Raw genomic sequence first — 19,808 nt, 5'->3', positions numbered from 1 at the left:
TAGATCAGTGTTTTGCTGTGGTCCTGGTGTCGTCTTTTCCCTCGGTATACATACACATATCCCCGGCAACTGATGTCAGGTAAAAGAAAACCAAATCATCCGACTAGACCATGTTCTTTCATTGCTCCAAGTCCAGTTTCACCACTTGTGTGGCACATTCTTTAAACATCATAAAAATCTTGTTGTAATTTTACCCAAAAAGATAGCCTTTGTTGTTCTTGTGTATTGAAAAGTCATGGGTATCTAACATCCTGTCACTGGTTAGTAGTTTGACCTCCTTCAGGTTATTGTTAGTAGGTACTGAACACTACTGAAAAGGAACATTCCTTAAACTTTGCCATTAAGATTCTCTTGAACCAGTCATCTGGACAGAATGATTTGCCACTTAACCTTACATACCTTTTTGACTGTGTGGGGTAGCAGACAAAGTAAACCCACACAAAGGACTCGAACCTGAACCTGGAACCCTTTTGCTGTGAGCTGTGATCATGCCGCCCTTATCAAAAACTCTCTGGTCTGTAAATCTGCCCATTGCAGGCATACAAGAACGACAAAAGCCATCAGTTCACTTACCACCTAATAAATCCCAGACACTGATATGCACTGTTGCTATGCGATAATCAGTGTCTTTGCTTCTTCTCTCAGAGGTCATAATGTTTTAGTTCAAGACCCATATTGTGGTGCATCTTTTTATTGAAGAGAGTAACACATACTCAGAGATCCTTTAGTTAAGAGAAGTCTGATCTCTGAGGCTGCCCATGATACAGATGCTGTCCTCAGTGTCACTGGAGTTCTTTACTGAATCTGACTTTTATTTTACCTTTCCAGCTGTTGTCTTTCCAGTCACCTGTATCACCTCCCTCCTCTCAGTATCTCATGATGAACCTCCTGGTCCTCCTCCCACTCACTCTACAGATGTCAGTCACTGCTGTCCTGCTTTATTTATCCTGTTTTCCTGGTTCCACCTCCCTCTACTCTCCTCCCACACAGTCTATAGCTGTCAAACTCTATTTGCTGTCATCCCTCCTTTCTATTCTTCCTCCCACACTCTCACTCTGCCATCTAATGTAGCATTGTTCATTTGTTCATTTTCCCCTAATTTTTATCTTCTCTCTCTCTTTCTACATTTGCTAAATTATCACTGCTCTTTCTCTCTCTGTGTGTTTGGTCTGTGGGCAGGTAGAGCAGCTGCAGAGTTCTGTGACTCATGTTCAAATTTCTGTTCATACGTCGACAGTTTTCTGCCTCATGTGGTGCTGGAACTTAAATTTAAACTGTAGAAACTGATCTGATGAAGCTTGAGTCAGAAAAACTTGTGTGAGTGTGCTTATCTTCAATATGTGTTATAAGGTGGCTGCTTCCAGACAAACTAGATATTTTGAGGGGTATTTTGGCCGAATACTTGTTTCTGTTTTTCTCTGGATGAAGTAGGTATGTTTTAAATGGGTTTTGGACAGTTTTATGATGTATTCTGTAATATTCTTTAGAAATCAGCTTGGCCTAGAAATTCATAACCAAAAGCTTTCTTTACAGACTGGAGGTGTGCAGTTTGTGGAAAAAAAATATTAGACCACCTTTGTTTTCTTCAATTTCTTGTTCATTTTAATGTCTGGTACAACTAAAGGTACATTTTCTTGGACAAATACAATGATAACAACAAAAATAGCTCATAAGAGTTGAATTCAAGAGCTGATATCTAGACCTTTTCCATGGTTTTCTTGATAATAACCAAAATCACTTAAGTTCTTACATCAATAGCTACGTCATTGTACTGCCAAAAACAGCTTTTAGGCATTCCATGTTTTCTTTTCTGTCAGTTTTAGTCACATGATACACGCAGGAGTTAGTACTTGATTGAATAACCATTGTTTTTGCTCTCCACCAGCTTCTGCTTCTGCCGTTGTTCTGTCACAGCTGCCCTTTCCCGTTGCACAAATTCAAACAAATTTTCTTTTTTTTCCAGGTTTGTGTTTCTCTATTTTGTGTTTGACGATTTTCCTGATTTTTTCAATTGGATTTAGATCTGGTGATTGAGCAACCAAGGCATGGTTCCAATGTTCTGGTTCTCCATCCAGGCTTTAACTGACCTTGTCTTGTTGGAAAATCCAGTCATTGGAGGCAGGAAAAAGTTTTCCAGCTGATGGAAGAAGACTGTTTTCAGTAGCCCTGTACATGACCTGGTTCATTGGTCCTGTTCCACTCAGACTGAAACAACCCCAGATGGTCACTGATCCACCCCCATGTTTTACTGTAGGGGCATACAGTCTGGTTTGTAGGCTTCTCCAGGCTTCTCCGGGCTTCCTTCTAACCAGTAAGTTGTTGGAGTGGATATCAACTGAAAATTGGATTCATCCCTGAAGAGAACCTTAGCCCAATCATCAGCAGTCCAATCCTTGTGATCCCAGCAAAGAGTAGCCGGGCTTTCCTCTGCCTTTCCGTGATGAAGGGCTTCTTCCTGCCCTATGTGACTTCAGACCAGTTTCAACAAGTCGCCTTCCAACTGTCCTTGCCAAACAAGTCACATTTCTCCACGGTGTTCACTCATTTTTAAGGTGCCTGGAGGCCTGATGACGATTCCTGACATAGGAAGGGATGAGTGATGGTCATCTGGTGGGGTAGAAAGATGTTTCCTGCCTACCAGCTAGCAGTTTGGTAGAACCATGTTGGGCTTGTTTTTTCTTGGTGTAATGAACGGCTGTCTTGGAGATCTTCAGTTTTTTCGCTACCTGTCTCTCACTCATGCCAATTTCCAGCAGTGCCAAGATGGCTGCCTTTGTGGCTTCACGTAATTCTTTAGTTTTAGGCGTTATGTGAGAGCTGACAACTTCAGAGTTGTGCTACAGCTTGAATGTCAGCAGGAAACCACGCTAGGCCTTTGCATGTGCAGTGCTGCTGATGACATGAAATGACCTCTTATGTACCCTGGGAATACAATGAAACTGAAGCATGTCAAATAGGACATGAAGTATTATGGAATCAGCTGCAATTTTTTTGTTGTATTCATTGTATTCTTCAGGTAATATACCTTTCATGGTACCAGGCATTAATATGAACAAGAAATTGAAGAAAACAAAGGCCTAATAATTTTTTCCATGACTGTATTAATAGGATAAATATAAAATATTGGTGTTTTGCAGGTTAAACCAAGGCATCTCAGCCTGTGCTGCTTTTATATGTACTGTTCTTCTGTCATGTATTCTTTACACGTCCCCCAATTTCATGAATGTTAAATTACTGAAGTACTTAAACTGAAAAAGCAAATCTTTTCCTTCTTAATTCTTCTGAGGTAATTCATAAAACTTAACTAACTTAATCCTCCCACACCTCATTTTCATCTCTTGAGGGAAGCAAACTATAACTTGCAAGTTTTTGCACATACAGCATATGCAGAGCACTATTTGCTTTAAGTCCAATATTTACTCTCCCTTCAGCTCTGTTTTGCTCTTCACTAACTCCTGAGAAAGTATCTGGCGCTGTAGTGGGTTTAACAGAAGATAAATATGTTTGCTAAAGACTTCCTACTGGAAAGGAAAATGAGATCATGAGGGCTAAAGCTAAGCAGCTAACTAACAAAGACTGACTGAAGCTGTGGGCCATAAAACCACAACACTGAGCTGAAACCTAAAAAGATCCACACAGCTTAATGTGTCAAGTTTTAATTCATCTCTCAAAGTGAACTCTTTTATATTCCACATAGTTGTTTGTTACATTGCTAGTATTAAAATATAAATAAAGAACTTTTAATTAATACATTATTTTCTTCATAACATAAAATGAGAAGAAGTAATGGGCTGATAGAAGCTGCAGAGTCAAATGATAATTCTCATTTGTCACTGCTGGCGACACTGTTCACATACAAGGAGCTATGTGATAATTTAATCCAAGAGTATTGATTCCAAGCCTTCATTATTTACAAATTGGTATTGGTGAATAATCATCTCCGTTTGCCTTTGAATTTATTGTATTCTCTGCTGTGACGCAACAACAGTTTTAGTTTGCGCCATAAATTTATATGCTTCCAAAAGTAGCTCAAATCGACAAACTGACTCGTACTAAGTTGAAATTCCAGACCTATAACTTCAGTGTCCACTAAGGGATGATGGATATGTTTCTTTTCCAGGGCCAATGCCAATTATTAGTAATTAAGGACACCACTAACCAATATTTGGAACCGATTTGGAGGAAAAAAAATTAAACTCCTCGTGTCAGAAGTTTGTTGAAATTCCTTTGTTCTATTTAAGTTTTCATTTATCCTTTAATATTTAAAAACTTCTACCTGTGACATGTAGCCAATCAGATAGTACTGAGGGCGGGACCAGAGACGCACATTTTTAAATTTATTTATTGGAAATTGGTTCAAAAGAACAAACACCAAAAAAATCTATAAAGATTATTGGAAAATTGCTGAATGTTGAATTTGATTATCGATCATCTGCCAACTATAACATTTATGGCTTATCATGGTATTGATATTTTAGTATCCCATTTTGTCTTTCCATATCCATTATATTCCTAAATTAACAACTGGCATGTTAACTGAATAGACTCACCAACACACAGGCCAGCTGCATTTTGGTATTTTAAAATAGCATCCACAGTATTTCTGCAAACCTTAGGGTGTGTTGGTACCATTTTTGAAATTCATTCACAGGAATCAGACTCTGTCAAGCTTTAACAACTTCCGTGTGTCTAAAAAACTAGATTTTTTTTCTGTCTTCAAAAATCCTGCAAATGAATCTGTGTTTTTAAATGCGAAGCAAATCGCCCACTGCAAGTAGAATTACAGATACAGCAGGTCATTTTTTTTCCCCTCTCTCCTCTGCGGTATGTGGGCACGTAAAGCTCGCTGTAGCCTCTGGTGAGTCATATTCACATTGAGATTCTGACACATTCTGTTAAATATGTTTCAGCGAGAACTGGAGATGCTTGAAACTCAGGCTGGGAAGTATTCAAACTTCATTTTGATAACATTTGAGCTGCAGCCTGTTGTCTCATGTTGAGGACATAGGCGGTGTTTTAATATATATGCAGCAGTGTATAGTCAGAGTCATGTTGTTGTTGCTGGTTTATATGCTGCCAGCGTTTATACAGTACACGTGGTATTGAGTGGGTGGTTGGAGCAGGAAAGATGTTCTCTATCTTTAACTCATCTCATGGGATCACTGATAAAGATTGAGCTTGAAATGTGAGTTTTTAAGTCAAAGAAACAGATGTTTAAAAGCAACAAATGTAGTTTTGTATGCTGACTGATCACAGTTCTGTTTTCTAACCAGACATGTGTGAGATTGATGGATAACGTCAGCTTGTCCTCCATTCACATTCTTACCATCCTTCCATCACTAACTCTCTCACTCTAAAATGTGCTACTTCCTAGAGGCAGGGAGGAGCTGGAAAGACACATAAGCTCTAAAAATACATCCCTCCTGTCCTCCTTCTTTCGCGATCATTAACTCAGTGTGAGTCCTGACCTGCTCTCGCTCCTGTTGAATTTTTTTCCCCTCCTCCTCTGGTATAATAAGCAACTCTGCCCCCAGCTGCCTACTACACCGGTGCCTTATTCTGCTGCTGCTGCTGCTGCTTCTGCTGCTTCGATATCATTACTCCAGCCTCCTTCTACCCATTTTCTCTCCTCTCTCGCACAGCTTTCCTCCAGACACACTTTTAAACCCACTCACTTACACTTTCCTTGAGTGCTCTGGAGGACATTTCACACTCTGATACACTCATTTGCACACACACCTTCTCTTCTTCTGTGCACATCTTCCCACACACATCTACTGCATCGTCAGTACAACACATTCGCTCAAAACACTCATTTCTGTTTCCTTATTGGCGTTAAAAGCAACTCACCTTTTCACAAGTCAAACTCTCACTTGCACACACACACACACACACACACACACACTGCGCTCACCCACATAAAAAAGCACACACTCACAAGCACACACAAGCTTCTCACATTTTTGCCTGCGAACTATGTAACCATGCTGATTCCAAGGCAGAGGATTAAGATTGCGTTGCGTCTGTGGATGCCCGTTCTCATGCTCAGGATTGTTGTGGCTCAAACTCTGGTAACGTATTCATTTAGGTTTTAGTAACACAGCGCTGAACACTAAACTTTAGTCTTTCTTCATGGATGAGTTTTTCTGTCCAGGAGTCTCCTGTTAAAGGCAAGGAGAGCTTCATTCCTGGCAGTTTTATTTCTAACAAGTTGCTGATTTTTAGTGACGTAGACGTTGATTTGCTGTTGTTTGCATTCAGTTTTAGAGAGTGATCATGATTTTCTTTTAGATAACGGTTCCAGAACGGTTTGAGGTTTGATAACTGCTTTTGAGCTGTTAAGATGGTGTTTTAGAACTGTTAGATAAACGTTTTAGATGTGGTTAGAGAAGTGATTCTGAACTAAGTTGAGTTTATTTCCAGAACTGCTTTGATAGAATTAAATTAACTGTATCTGGTCTGGTTAGTTTAATGTTTCTGAACTGTTAGATCAATGTTTTAGATGTAGTTAGAGAAGTGATGGTGAGCTAATTTGAAAATGTTTACAAAGTACTTCAGTAAATGTTTTAGATGTGGTTAGAAAAATGCCGCTGAACAAAATTGAGGATATTGACAACTACTTCAGAAAATTGATTAAGTAACTAGTAAAGTGAGCTTTATCTGGGCTGGTTAGATAAATGTTCCTGAACCGTTCGACTGATTTATCTGATCTGTTGGTTCAGAAATATCTCAGGTCAGTGTTTTTGAACAGTTAGATAAATGTGCTGAGAAAGGTTTAAGAACTGGTTAGAAAAACATCTGAACTACTGAGAATGATTCAGAACTGTTTGATAACGTTTGTAAACCGTTCCATAAATGTTTTTGGACTGTCAGATAATATTTCCTGACTGCTAGGTAAATGTTTCAGATGTTGGGCAACTAATTAATTTGTTTTCAGAACTACTTTGATAAGTTTAGTTAGTTCAAGAATGTATCTGGATTAATCAGAGAAATGTTTCTGAACTGTTGGAGAAATGTTTGGGGCTGTTGCAGAGTTTCAGTTTGTGGTTGTTGGATGAAATTTGGTTAGATGCAAAAGACTTGATAATCTATGCAAATGTAAAGATATTTTCCATACAATAATTATCAGCAGGAGAATCTTACTGACTAATTTGGAGTTCTGATCAATTGCTGCACCACATGGCACTGAGACTGATAATGATTTGAGCTCCATGATTTAGTCAGAAAGCTGAGTTTTCTGATGAAATCTCCTCATTGTAAAAGGTTGCCTCTTTCTGCTCAGAGAGTCCTGTCACATTGGAATTCCCATCATATCCCTTCCCATCTGTCCCGCTTTGAACTCCTTTTCTGTTTCTTATCCTGATACGTCTAAGTGGATCATTCTAGGTCATCTCGTGTCTGAAGAGTTTAATGTGGTAACCCAAGAGTTGAATCCTATTCTTTAGTTTCTACCACTGTTGTCAGATGACCTTTAAATATAAGATTATAAAGTCAGCTCTCTGACAACTGGCAGGTCTTTGTGTCATGTTTGTAGCAGACATGTTGTGTTTTATGTGCAATTTGCATTATTGTTAGTGTATAAGTTTAAACCAAGTTTGTTTGTTGTGTTTGTGTTCCAGATCCAGGGTTCTATCCGTCCCCATGCCATCATCATTTTGCCAAACAAAGCTGGAACAGAGGTCCTGGTTTGCTATGAAGACGAGGGCGTCTACATCGACACCTACGGACGAATCACCAAGGACACGGTGCTGCAGTGGGGGGAGATGCCTGCATCTGTCGGTAACTGTGGACTGCTTCTATTATTATACAGTTGTCCCTCGACATATCACAGTTCACTTTTCACGGTCTCACTGTATCCTGGATTTTTGAATTGTATATATCTAATTTTGAATTGCGGGATTTTTCACTCTTTCGTGGGATTTATATTTTAATTATTTTTGCAGTGAAATGAGCATTTTCTAGCCTGAAACATCTAAAACAATATATTAAACATTAAACATCATATTAAATCAAAATAAAATGCGTAGCGTATACAGCGCTGGGCCCTGATTGGCTCAGCGGCCGTAGCATCAGTCTCCTCTGTCTCCTGTATAAAGCATACATTCAGCATCTGGCCTTGTCCATTTCACATCAAAGTCTGATCGCTGCGCATTTAAGAGTATAGAAAGTGTTTAAGAGCATAGGAAGTGTTTGTAAGAGTGTGTGAAAGGTTAATAAAGCCTTAAAATATATATAACTAATGAAACAAATATAAGGTTGTGTATTGCAGGGGGTTCTGGAACCTGACCCCGGCGATAGATGAGGGACCACTGTACACACACACACACACACCCACCCACACACACACACACACACACACACACACACACACACACACACACACACACACACACACACACACACACACACACACACATAAAGGTTATCGTCATCCACAGTTAGACGTTACTGTGAAGTTACTGCTGAATACCACTGCAGTGTTCTGCTGTCTGACTTGCTGGTTCTAGATCAGCAGCTGCCCTGAACACTGAGAACATGAACCAGATTCTGTGGAGACACATTTGGGACAAGATGGGCTAAAAATAAGAAGCTGGTCATTCTGTGTGTGTGTCTGTACCACATCTGTCTGTAAACACCAGACACACAGATGTGTTTCCACTGGTACTTCTGCTTCTCTGGTAGATCTATATCAGCGACTCCTCATCAGATCAGCTGACTAAATGGTTGAACAGTGTCTGAAGACACTGTATGAATGTTTAGCTTTCCAACATGATCAGGCAACACATCATGTGAGCTTGTTGTTCTCTAGTATTGTTCTTGAGCACAGGTTTTCAGAAAAGTTCCATGTATTCATCAGTAAAGTGAAAGACTTTCAGAAGGTACATTGTTATGTAGAGCTGCTGTGTGTATATATATATTTCATTATATGTGCGGCATCACATTTAGCGTTAAAAACAAGTTGGGTTTGTGTTTCCATCACAACCCCCCACCAGTCCCAGTATGAGCTTCATTCCACCACATCTGGTCATTTTACTCTTATTTCTCTGTTTAAATCTCAACGTGTTCAAGCCTTTCTAGAGCCAAGAGTCAAATAACTTCATTTCAGGTTCAAAGTCTAAATTTAGTGGGAACCTAAAATGTGCAGCTCAGTTATTATATTAGTAGAACAAAGAAGGAAAACAATCTTTTACCGTCATTTTTTTAAATTATTTAAATGCAGTTGTGTTTTTATTCTCTTTGGCATTCAGAGACGGGTGGATAATATCAACTATTTTTCTCTTTTAAATGTAGTTAATACCCTCCATCCATTATCTATCCACAACTTAATCCTCAATTGGGTTGCAGGGAGAAGAAGCAGAAGACAGACATCAATCCTCTTCTTTTCACTCCTCTGCTGTTCTCTCTTCAACTCTTTCTTTTTCTCCTCTTCTTTCTTTTCCCTCTTCTCATTGTTGTTTTTTTTTTTTTTTTTGGTGTTTTTTGGTGTTTGTGGGTTTTTTTTCCTTTGCTGAGATTCTCATATTTGGCTGCCAGCTCAACGCTCAGTTCATGTTCCACACAGGAGAGCTGTGGAAGAACTGTCTGGATGAGCTTGCTCTCTTTCTCTCTAACCTCTTTTGTCTATGGCCTCTTGTCTTCTGCTTCACGAGCCTTTTCTGCAGATGTTTGTTTGGCTCAAAACTCAGAGGCCACCTCCTCCTGTTAGATGAACCACCAGGTCTGCCACTCTTCATCCAGGAACATGAGGGTGTCCCTGCTGGCCTCTTTTTTTTTAGTTCTTCAGCCTCATTTTTCAAGTAGCACCTTGTTGCTCTCCTTGAGGCCCAAACTCTGCTCAGCATAGTGGATGTTTGAGTCCATCCCTTGTATTTTTTTCCCCACTCAGCTGGTGTCTGAATTCCAGCTCTTGGGCTTTGAGCCTCGGTCAGATGTTTCCTCTTTACCTTGAGGGTGACTTCCCTGAAGGCCAAGTGCTGCTTCAGGGACCAGTTCTGGGACCAGCTTCTGATGTTCATTTTTTGGGTCCACAAGGGCCTCTCTGGGGTTGTTGAGGTTGTACAGGTCAGGATGCTGCTGGTTCTGATGCTCCTGCACCTCTGCAGCTGAGCAGCTTCTTGTAGCTGAAGAAAGATGTGCTGGTATCAGAGAATTATGCAGTTCTCTTCTTGACTTATCTTTGTAGAAGGTTGGGTAGTAATTATGTTAGTCTTTTTAATTGAAACCTAGTTTGTTCATAGTGTTTGTCACTTTGTTCCCATGAAGAAACATCTCTGATGAAATCCACTGAGAATACCTGACTGGAATCTCACCTCTGCTCCTGTTTTTGTAATATATCATGATATCAGAGCCCAGTAGATGAACATTATTCCAGCATCAGGATTATCTGTAGGGAATAAAGTTCCTCTTTTATTTGCTCTCCTCTCATGCCTGTGTTCCTGCCTCCCTCTCTGTGCAGCCTACCTTCAGTCTAACCAAGTGATGGGCTGGGGAGAAAAGGCCATTGAGCTGCGGTCAGCCAACACTGGGAACCTGGAAGGAGTTTTCATGCACAAAAAGGCTCAGAAACTCAAGTTCCTGTGTGAAAGAAATGACAAGGTAGGGGAGACAATCTACATTTGTGTTGCCTACATCTGCAACATTCAATGCACTAATTTGATGCCCAACACTCTTTAACAACTGTAACGGAAGCATGTAACTTATTTTTTTGTTTGTTTGTTTTGTATTTATAATGAAGATTTTTCCAAAAGATAAGTGTAATAAATCTGGCTAATTTTAGCTACTTAATGTATAGGTTCATCATCATGCTATGAACTGTTCATTTCTGTTATTATCCCACTAGTTTCATGCTTTAAATTTTATTCGTCAGTGTCAAAAAATACGAAATTTCTAGTTCTGTGGTAAACTTTTGAAACAAAATTTGACATGTTGACATGTTTCAGAGAATCAAACCTTTCCTTCCAGCCTACTGTTCAAAAGTTCGGGGTCACTTAGAAAATGGAATGTTCAGTTCTGGCTTTTTTGCCAATAACCGATATGTTATCTCAGTTTCCGATTCCAGTATCAACCGATACCGATACATGTGGGCTGTTTAACTAATTTTAGGTAGCATCACATATCTCCTATCGTGGATTTAACACATCATGCCTTATTCTATTGTAATTCTAAATTGGATGTATTCTCAAATGCAACAAAGCTTTCCAAATGTAAACATTGTCTGTGCAAAATAAGAAAACTACTTCAACTAAGTTATGGAAAAAATGCCTTTTATTAAATTGTCTTAAACAACAGTTCAGACTGTCTCTCCCTCCCTCTATGAGCCAGTAAACACCAGCAAAATCCAGGCTTTATTTTAATGGTTTACATGATAGGCAAAAAAATTATAACGATATTGACCGATATTCCATTTTTATGCCAATATCGGTCCGATAATGTCTAGACATGTCCTTATATTTGAAAGAAAAGCAGTTCTTTCCTATGAAGAAAACGTTACATGAATCAGAAATCCAGTGTAGACATTGTTGATGTGGTAAATGACTATTCTACCTGTAAACGGCTGATTTTTAATGGAATATCTCCATAGAGGTACAGAGGAACATTTCCAGCAACCATCACTCCTGTGTTCTAATGACACATTGTGTTAGCTAATGGTGTTGGAAGGCTCACTGATGATTAGAAAACCCTTGTGCAGTTATGTTAGCACAGGAATAAAAGTGTGAGTTTTCATGTAAAACATGAAATTGCCTGGGTGACCCCAAACTTTTGAATGGTAGCATATTTATAGGAGTATCTGAGCTTTGAGTGCTCGTTCTAAAATCTCTGTCTCCTTCCAGGTGTTCTTTGCTTCAGTGCAGTCAGGAGGCAGCAGTCAGATTTACTTCATGACTCTCGGACAGAACTCGCTCTTCAACTGGTAACAACTGGAGCTGTTAACTCTGGCATGGACTGGTGAGGTCTGCCATCGTTAATCTGCCTGGTGACGCCTTTCAGGATTTCTTGCTGACTGATGGTGATCTTCATGAGTAACGGGCACCATACTAGGATCTACTCCTCCATCCACTCCTCAGTTTAATCTAGTTTTCATGTAAATGTGTAGATGTATACATGGTTGAGGAGAAAAGCTTGAATCCGTCACTCCATCCTTGACTACTGACACCTGATCACGGCTCCTTCAGCTGCAGCAGCACGCACATCTGGACCTAATATTCAGCGTAAAAGAGCTTCAGATTGCTGCCACCTCATCCGTCCACAGAGCAGTGCCAACGTCTGTAATGTGAAAGGCTCACTGAGCATTTTCACAAATGAAACAACTGAGTGTTTCTCATGGCTTCAGCACCAGTGTTTTCTGTGGCATTATATCCAGATCTACCTGAAGAAAAACTGGATTTGGATGACTGTGTTCCGTGTTCGACTCATCCCTCCTGGATCAGTTAACCGCTTTGGTTGTATCAGTTAAGGCGTCCATCATGTCGTCAGTCACATTTGCTTTAACAGTTCCCAGCTGTGATGTTTACTGGATCATCTGCTTCCTTTTGAAGTCATTCTACCTGGATTTTATTCTTCTGCACGGATCAGAGGAGTCATGTTGGTGTTTAAACGTCCTTCATTCACTCTGTCAGCATCATGTGTCAAAGACTCCAAGTAGAACAGCTACTTCATGTCATTCCACATTTTATCCCAATTTATGTCCCTTTAATCAGTTTCCGTATCCGAGAACAGTCTGTGATACCTCAGAACTGTTCAGTATTCCTGAAAGCCTTTAGTTGAGTTTAGTTTTAGCATTACTGCTATAATCAGGAGTTAATAAACCAAACAAATGATAATATTACAGCTACGAATTATGTTGTTAATTTCCATGAAGTAATACGTAAGAAGTATTTCCTTTTTTTTTGCTGGTTAAAACTTCAAGTCAGTATTATAACTTAAAAAGATCAGCACAATTTTAGGCTTTATTTGTAATTGCAAGCAGTAAGTCAGTCTCTCTTATTTGCTAATTGTGAAATTTTACACACACACATATATATGTGTGTGTGTGTGTGTATACAGTTGCAAGAAAAAGTAAGTGAACCCTTTGGGGAGGAGGTCCTCAGCTTAAGTCGGAGTTCCGTTCCTACAGATCGACTTAAGTCGATTTTCGCCGTAAGTCGGAACTTCAGTGAAAATGTAAACAAAGTCGTTACATGCATCACGTTATGATCAGTTCTTTGAAACAGTCATGAACACTGATGGCTTTCATGCATGTATGAGTCATTTTACAAGACGATAACAGAACATGTTCCAATGTTTTTAAAACTTGATCTAATAATGCTGATGTTCATCGGTGATTCACCCTGTTCCAAATGTTTCATTTTGTCTAATTTCACTTCCATAGAGATGGCTTCCTTTTCTTTGAAGCATCAGAAGAGTCTGATTTAGACTTGGGAGTCATAATGAAGGGCAAAAAGTTAACGAATGTGGCACAATCTGAGGTGGTGTACAACCAGAGAATGTAAACAAAGCCGTCTTATAGTGCTGATATATATATATATATATATATATATATATATATATATATATATATATTTCAGTGTATGTGCTGCATCACATTTAGCATTAAAAACAAGTTGGGTCCGTGTTTCCATCACAACCCCCTACCAGTCCCAGTATGAGTCGTCATTCCACCACATCTGGTCATTTTACTCTTATTTCTCTGTAATAAAGGACCTTGACAGCCTTTTACTTTGCTGTAGAAGCCTCAGTTTTGATGTACAGCATAAACAGTGGACAGCAGAGATATGAAACAAGCACAGCTCCACAGTAACACGCTTTTCTCTAGTTTTCCGTCCGTTTTGTACAGCAGCTTAGGATGTAAATAATCTTACAAGATGCACTGTTTTCTAAATATTTTTCTTAAATGAAAAGCCATGTATATGTACAGAATTCTAGGCTCATGAATGTGGAATTCAATCCCAAAACAGACTTCATGCTTGTCATTTCCATAACCTCTGAGTGTTAGAATAGGAGAAACTGACAGGGAATATGAAGGATCATGTTCCGGTTAAGATCAAATGTGAATTCTGTTTTTTGGTTGATTTTCAGAAGTCGGGTGTTTTGCACAGCGATCATCTTATTCATGTTTTCTGTTAAATATCCTACTTTGAAATGACAGCTGGTTCAAAGAGGAGACATTTGAAGCCATTCTGTAGTCAGTCTGCTGTCTGTTTGTCAGTATTTGTTACATTACCCAAATACAGGACGCACACCTGTACTGTAAAGAGTCGACTTGATGGATTCATCTCCTTTGTTTTTGTTTTTGAGCCTGCCTCTGAGAGGATGCAATGAGCTGGGCTGGAAAAAGCAGAAAACGCCCTGTTGTATAATACCTTTTCTCTTTTTCATGATACATTACTGTCATTTCCACAGTGAGCTTCAAAGCAGGAAACCAAAGATGAGAGCTTTGACGTGTTTGCTTCCAGTGTGAGATAATTCACGAATCACAACTGACTGAATTCAAACCTGTTAAAATGACGAGATCATCCAGCATGTCAGGACTGATGCTGAGTTTTATTAGAAGCATGTTGCTCCATGTATGCTTTAGCTTGTGCTAGGTTTAAAGGTAAAACAGAAGAAAAGAATTGGTTTTTACCTTCAAATGTGAATTTATCCATTCATTATATTCATTGTTTGTTTTCTAGCTGAATCTTCTAACTCTGTTTTGTTCCACATTATCCTCTACTTTGCTTTTACTCTTCAATTTTGCGCCAAATGTTTTATATTCAGTGATACTTTGAGTATTTGTTATAGACTTGAGAGAAATATTTACAGCTGGTTCTGTGAGAATATTTTAAACTGGAAATTGAACTTTGTGACTGTCTTATTGCTAAGTTTGTACCAAACGTCTCATTTGTTTCAGTGGGATCCCTGATACATCAGACCAGATAGCTTAACGTGGCTGCAGCGCATGAATTTACGAGCTTAGGGAACTAATTTTGACACCCTTTTCCACATAGCATTAAAACACGACGCAAGTTTACCTCATGTACGCTGACATAGATTTTGGACAAGGTAAACGCTGACACATAGCACCTTCAGTACATTTTTTACACCAGTTTCAGTGTGAACTCATTTTGATGTTCTGTCTCGTATGCGGAACTGGACGCTCTTATTTAGCCAGTGTGTTAGTTTGTGGTCAGTTTTGGTCTGCTGAACGGTGATCAGAAGGTTTGGTCGGGTTCCCAAACAAGAACCCGACCATTCCAGAGTCCAGATGGGACCAGACCAGAGCTGATCCTGAACCAGCACAGTGGTTTAAGCTTCTGGTATCATGTACAGAGACAGCATCCAGCAATTAGCCTGTATCTACTGCACTCATTTATCCAACACACTCTGTTGTTTAGTTAAATTCCCAGTTGAATTAGTTAATTCCTTACCAAATGAAACCGTTCATTTATCAGTTTCCTGCTTCGTATTGCAGATTTATCCTATTTAAAGCTGTGTTGTGTCTGTTTAAATCCCACCAGTCCTTCTGTGCAGTTAGATTACACTCATGTGGCCTATTTAATGTCTGATAGAAGCATATCCGGTTTAGAAACGCGTCCCTGCACCCTTCTACTATCACGTTTCAGGAAATCTGTTTATTTTCTACATTTATTTTACTATACTGATGTAAAACTGCCATCACATTTGTCTTTGATTCGGCAGCAGCTTTTTGTTTTTATCTGCATCGTCCTCCGTCCTGCTTCATCATGAATCAGCTCCTGACCGGTGTCCCGCCTAATGATGTGTTCCATATCAAGGTTAATCAGCGTTCCTGTGCTTCTTTAGAAACAGACTTTTGTCTCGGAGCGTTTGACTGTATCAGCGATGAGACGGAGAGACCGGTTGTCTTCCTCCTACACCTTCCACTGGTTAACATCATGATAGATTCTGTTTCAGGCCCGCTGTGACTCACATCTCCAACTCTCCCGCAAACCCTTTCTCTCAGCACGGCTCCTCTTACATTCATTCCCTCTGCGTCTTTTGCTCGACTTCTCTGCAGCATTTCTCACCTTTTTATGCCTCTTTGTTCCCGTTAATTTCCACTCTTTTATTTCCGTTGGTCACTGAGTTGCTTGAGTGTTGTGAAGGAAATTATGTTATTCGACTTATTTGGCTCCACACCGGAGAACATCGACTGATTTCTGATCCACTGTTTCTTCTACAAACATAAATGTGGCTGTTAAAAGTAACTTTAAATGAACCCAACTCTGCTTTTTTTATCTATTTGCTGAAGCAGGATGACGCACGATGCAGAAAAACCTCAAATATTCAATTAGATGCAAACTTTTCGATGGGAGGGTGTGATGTAGATTAAAAATAGGTTTTTCATTCAGCCAGAATTCAGTCTGCGAGTGAAGGAAGGATGGAGTAGAAGTAGGTAGCTGCTGGTTTGAGTCAAGTGTCAGTTAATAGAAGGAATATGAAGGTTTTGTTTGGATCTTTTAGACCATAACTGAAGGCCTAATTTATTTAAGTAGTGTAGAAATGATGATGATGGTTGGGTTGGAGAGAAAGAGAACGATGATATAAGTGAGAGTGATTGTACTGAACAGCTTTTTTATTAAGGTTAAATATTCACCTTTACACCAAATAGTATTAAAAATAACCCTCCTGCTTGAATATAAAGGCTGATAGTGATTTATAATAAACTGCTATCTTCTTTTGAAATGTGATCTTTTCCAAAAAACACTTGTAGTCGAACTTTAAACTTTAGTTACCCGCCTGTTAGCTGAAGGATTGCTGTAGGTTTCTGGTGTTGTTTGACACAAAAGACAAGTTGTGTTCCTGTATAAATTCTGAAGAGATTATATAAGACCAAATATTATATAGATGTCTATCTGAGAATATATATTTGCCCTCCTGTACCGTTTCTAAAGATGGTTCTTTTTGTGTTATTTTTGCACTGGACCTTTGTTTGATGCATCGTATACTGTAGCCCTCCTGCTTTGAGACGAGCACACACTAACTTGTGTTTCCGTGTAAAGAGGAAAAAGACAGTGAGACAATAAATAATGTTGAATCGAGTGGTGTGCTGCTGTGTTATTTGCTCCACATGTTGCAGTGATATGACTTTTTCCAAAATCCACCCACAACTTCATTTCAGACTCACAAATCAGCAGACATACACTAGCAGTCAAAAGTTTGGACACACCTTCTCTTTTAATGTTTTTCCTTTATCTTCATGACTATTTACATTAGAGATTCTCACTGAAGACGTCAAACCTATGAATGAACACATGGAATTATGTAGTAAGCGGAAAAAAAGTGTGAAATGAGTCAAAACATGTTCTATATTTTAGATTGTTCTAAATAGGCACCCTTTGATGACTGCTTTGTACTCTTGGCATTCTGTAGATGAGCTCCAAGAGGTAGTTCTTTCTCTCACAGTCAGGGGTGGACTGGGGCAAAAAATCAGCTCTGGCATGTTTGGCTCAGACCGGCCCACAACAATATCGGTTGACTGAATCAAGCGCTAATTTTTGAATGACAAAAAACTAACAGAGAGGTGGAATCTTCAGAATTCAAAATTCAAAAACATCGGAACACCAGTTAATCTTGAACACCGGCTATAGACATGTCACCAGCTACCCTGCTCAAGCCGGGACAAGCCGAGACAACAATGCTAATCAGCGTGCATGCACTATCCGGGCCTTATAATTGTTGTTGTTACGAATGTACGGCCGGTTGTAGCCTAAAATATTTAGCATAATTAATTTGTGCGCAACCGGTGTTCACCTGGGGTCACCTGAGCTAATGCCCCAGTATATGTGATACACTGAAAGGAATTGGTGTCTTTTCTCAGTGACATGTCAGTTTAGAGTAGTATGACACAACACAGTTCTGCTGCTGGTTTGAACATGAATGTCCTGTGAATTTTGATAAATTGCTGCATTTCAAATCCAATATGTTAAATACTGCTGGGCTGTTTTGGTAAAATTTTGATGTTTGTGTTATTTAAATAAGACAGTGTAGCTACAATGTGATCTAAACCTGCCAATACTGTATCAATATATTAATGTTATACTGCAACACTTCGGCATTCTGTTATCACCCGGCTTGGTGAACTTGTTAAATAACGTGCACACCGTGTGCTGGTCTCCTGTCTGCTGCTTTGACAGGAGTAAACAGTAAACTGCAGTAAACAGTGATCGCAGCTCCACTCGTCCCAAACGCATTAGTTTTTCTTTCATGTAGCCTGACAGCACATGACTTTTAAAATGAGAACGCCTCTTATTTTCAGTTATTTTGTCAAGACCAAAATATATAGAACAGCAGAAATCTCGTTTTATAGACGAAGTTGTCCCATTGTTTATTTCCTGGTCAGTAGGTAAGGGGTCCTGAAAAGCCACGCCTAAAAAACATCTGTCTCAGAAACCCTGCTATCACCAGTTGATTGGAACACCAGTTAATCTTGAACACCGGTTGTAGCCTAAAATATTTAGCAAAATTAATTTATGCACAACCGGCTACCAACTTCCCCAGCGCAGAAGCAGCCAGCAGCAGCAGAGAGGGGAGCAGCGGTGACTGGCGGTGGAGCAAGGTCAAACCGACCAATAGGAACTCTTGTAACTTCCACCAGCGTTGGCCCCGCCCATTTGGTTCAGTCAGATTCGCAAGCAAAACTTTAGAATTCACAACCAAAACTTTTGAACTTGCAAGCAAAAAAAATTAGTTTTGATTGAAGTTAAGTCAATACACACGTGGACAAAATTGTTGGTACCCCTCAGTTAAACAAGGAAAAACCCACAATTCTCACTGAAATCACTTGAAACTCACAAAAGTAACAATAAATAAAAATTTATTGAAAATTAAATAATCAAAATCAGCCATCACTTTTGAATTGTTGATTAACATAATTATTTTAAAAAACAAACTAATGAAATAGGGCTGGACAAAAATGATGGTACCCATAACTTAATATTTTGTTGCACAACCTTTTAAGGCAATCACTGCAATTAAACGATTTCTGTATTTGTCAATGAGCGTTCTGCAGCTGTCAACAGGTATTTTGGCCCACTCCTCATGAGCAAACAGCTCCAGTTGTCTCAGGTTTGATGGGTGTCTTCTCCAAATGGCATGTTTCAGCTCCTTCCACATATGTTCAATGGGATTCAGATCTGGGCTCATAGAAGGCCACTTTAGAATAGTCCAACGCTTTTCTCTCAGCCATTCTTGGGTGTTTTTGGCTGTGTGTTTTGGATGGTTGTCCTGTTGGAAGACCCATGACCTGCGACTGAGACCAAGCTTTCTGACACTAGGCAGCACATTTCTCTCCAGAATGCCTTGATAGTCTTCAGATTTCATCGTACCTTGCACACTTTCAAGACACCCTGTGCCAGATGCAGCAAAGCAGCCCCAAAACATTACTGAGCCTCCTCCATGTTTCACCGTAGGGACAGTGTTCTTTTCTTCGTATGCTTGGTTTTTGAGTCTATGAACATAGAGTTGATGTGCCTTACCAAAAAGCTCCAGTTTGGTCTCATCTGTCCAAAGGACATTCTCCCAGAAGCTTTGTGGCTTGTCAACATGCATTTTTGCAAATTCCAGTCTGGCTTTTTTATGAGTTTTTTTCAGCAGTGGTGTCCTCCTTGGTCGTCTCCCATGAAGTCCACTTTGGCTCAAACAACGACGAATGGTGCGATCTGACACTGATGTACCTTGGCCTTGGAGTTCACCTTTAATTTCTTTGGAGGTTGCTCTGGGCTCTTTGGATACAATTCCAACGATCCGTCTCTTCAATTTGTCATCAATTTTCCTCTTGCGGCCACGTCCAGGGAGGTTGGCTACTGTCC

At 39.6% G+C, this 19,808-nt stretch overlaps 1 protein-coding gene across 1 annotated transcript in view; it reads left to right on the top strand.

The window, feature by feature from the left end:
- LOC110968584 (mitogen-activated protein kinase kinase kinase kinase 4-like) overlaps positions 1 to 17,039 on the top strand; it is a 100,383-nt gene extending 83,344 nt beyond the window's left edge. The window contains 3 exon segments of the mRNA XM_051954958.1: positions 7,620 to 7,779; positions 10,457 to 10,596; positions 11,832 to 17,039. Of these exon segments, the coding sequence (XP_051810918.1) occupies positions 7,620 to 7,779; positions 10,457 to 10,596; positions 11,832 to 11,915 (384 nt within the window). The 3' untranslated portion in view covers positions 11,916 to 17,039.
- Positions 17,040 to 19,808: the final 2,769 nt, after the last annotated feature.

The sequence above is a fragment of the Acanthochromis polyacanthus genome, chromosome 10 (assembly GCF_021347895.1).
Source record: "Acanthochromis polyacanthus isolate Apoly-LR-REF ecotype Palm Island chromosome 10, KAUST_Apoly_ChrSc, whole genome shotgun sequence".
NCBI lineage: Eukaryota > Metazoa > Chordata > Actinopteri > Pomacentridae > Acanthochromis > Acanthochromis polyacanthus.
Note: the sequence above shows the minus strand (reverse complement) of the source record. Positions and strands in the feature narration are given on the sequence as shown.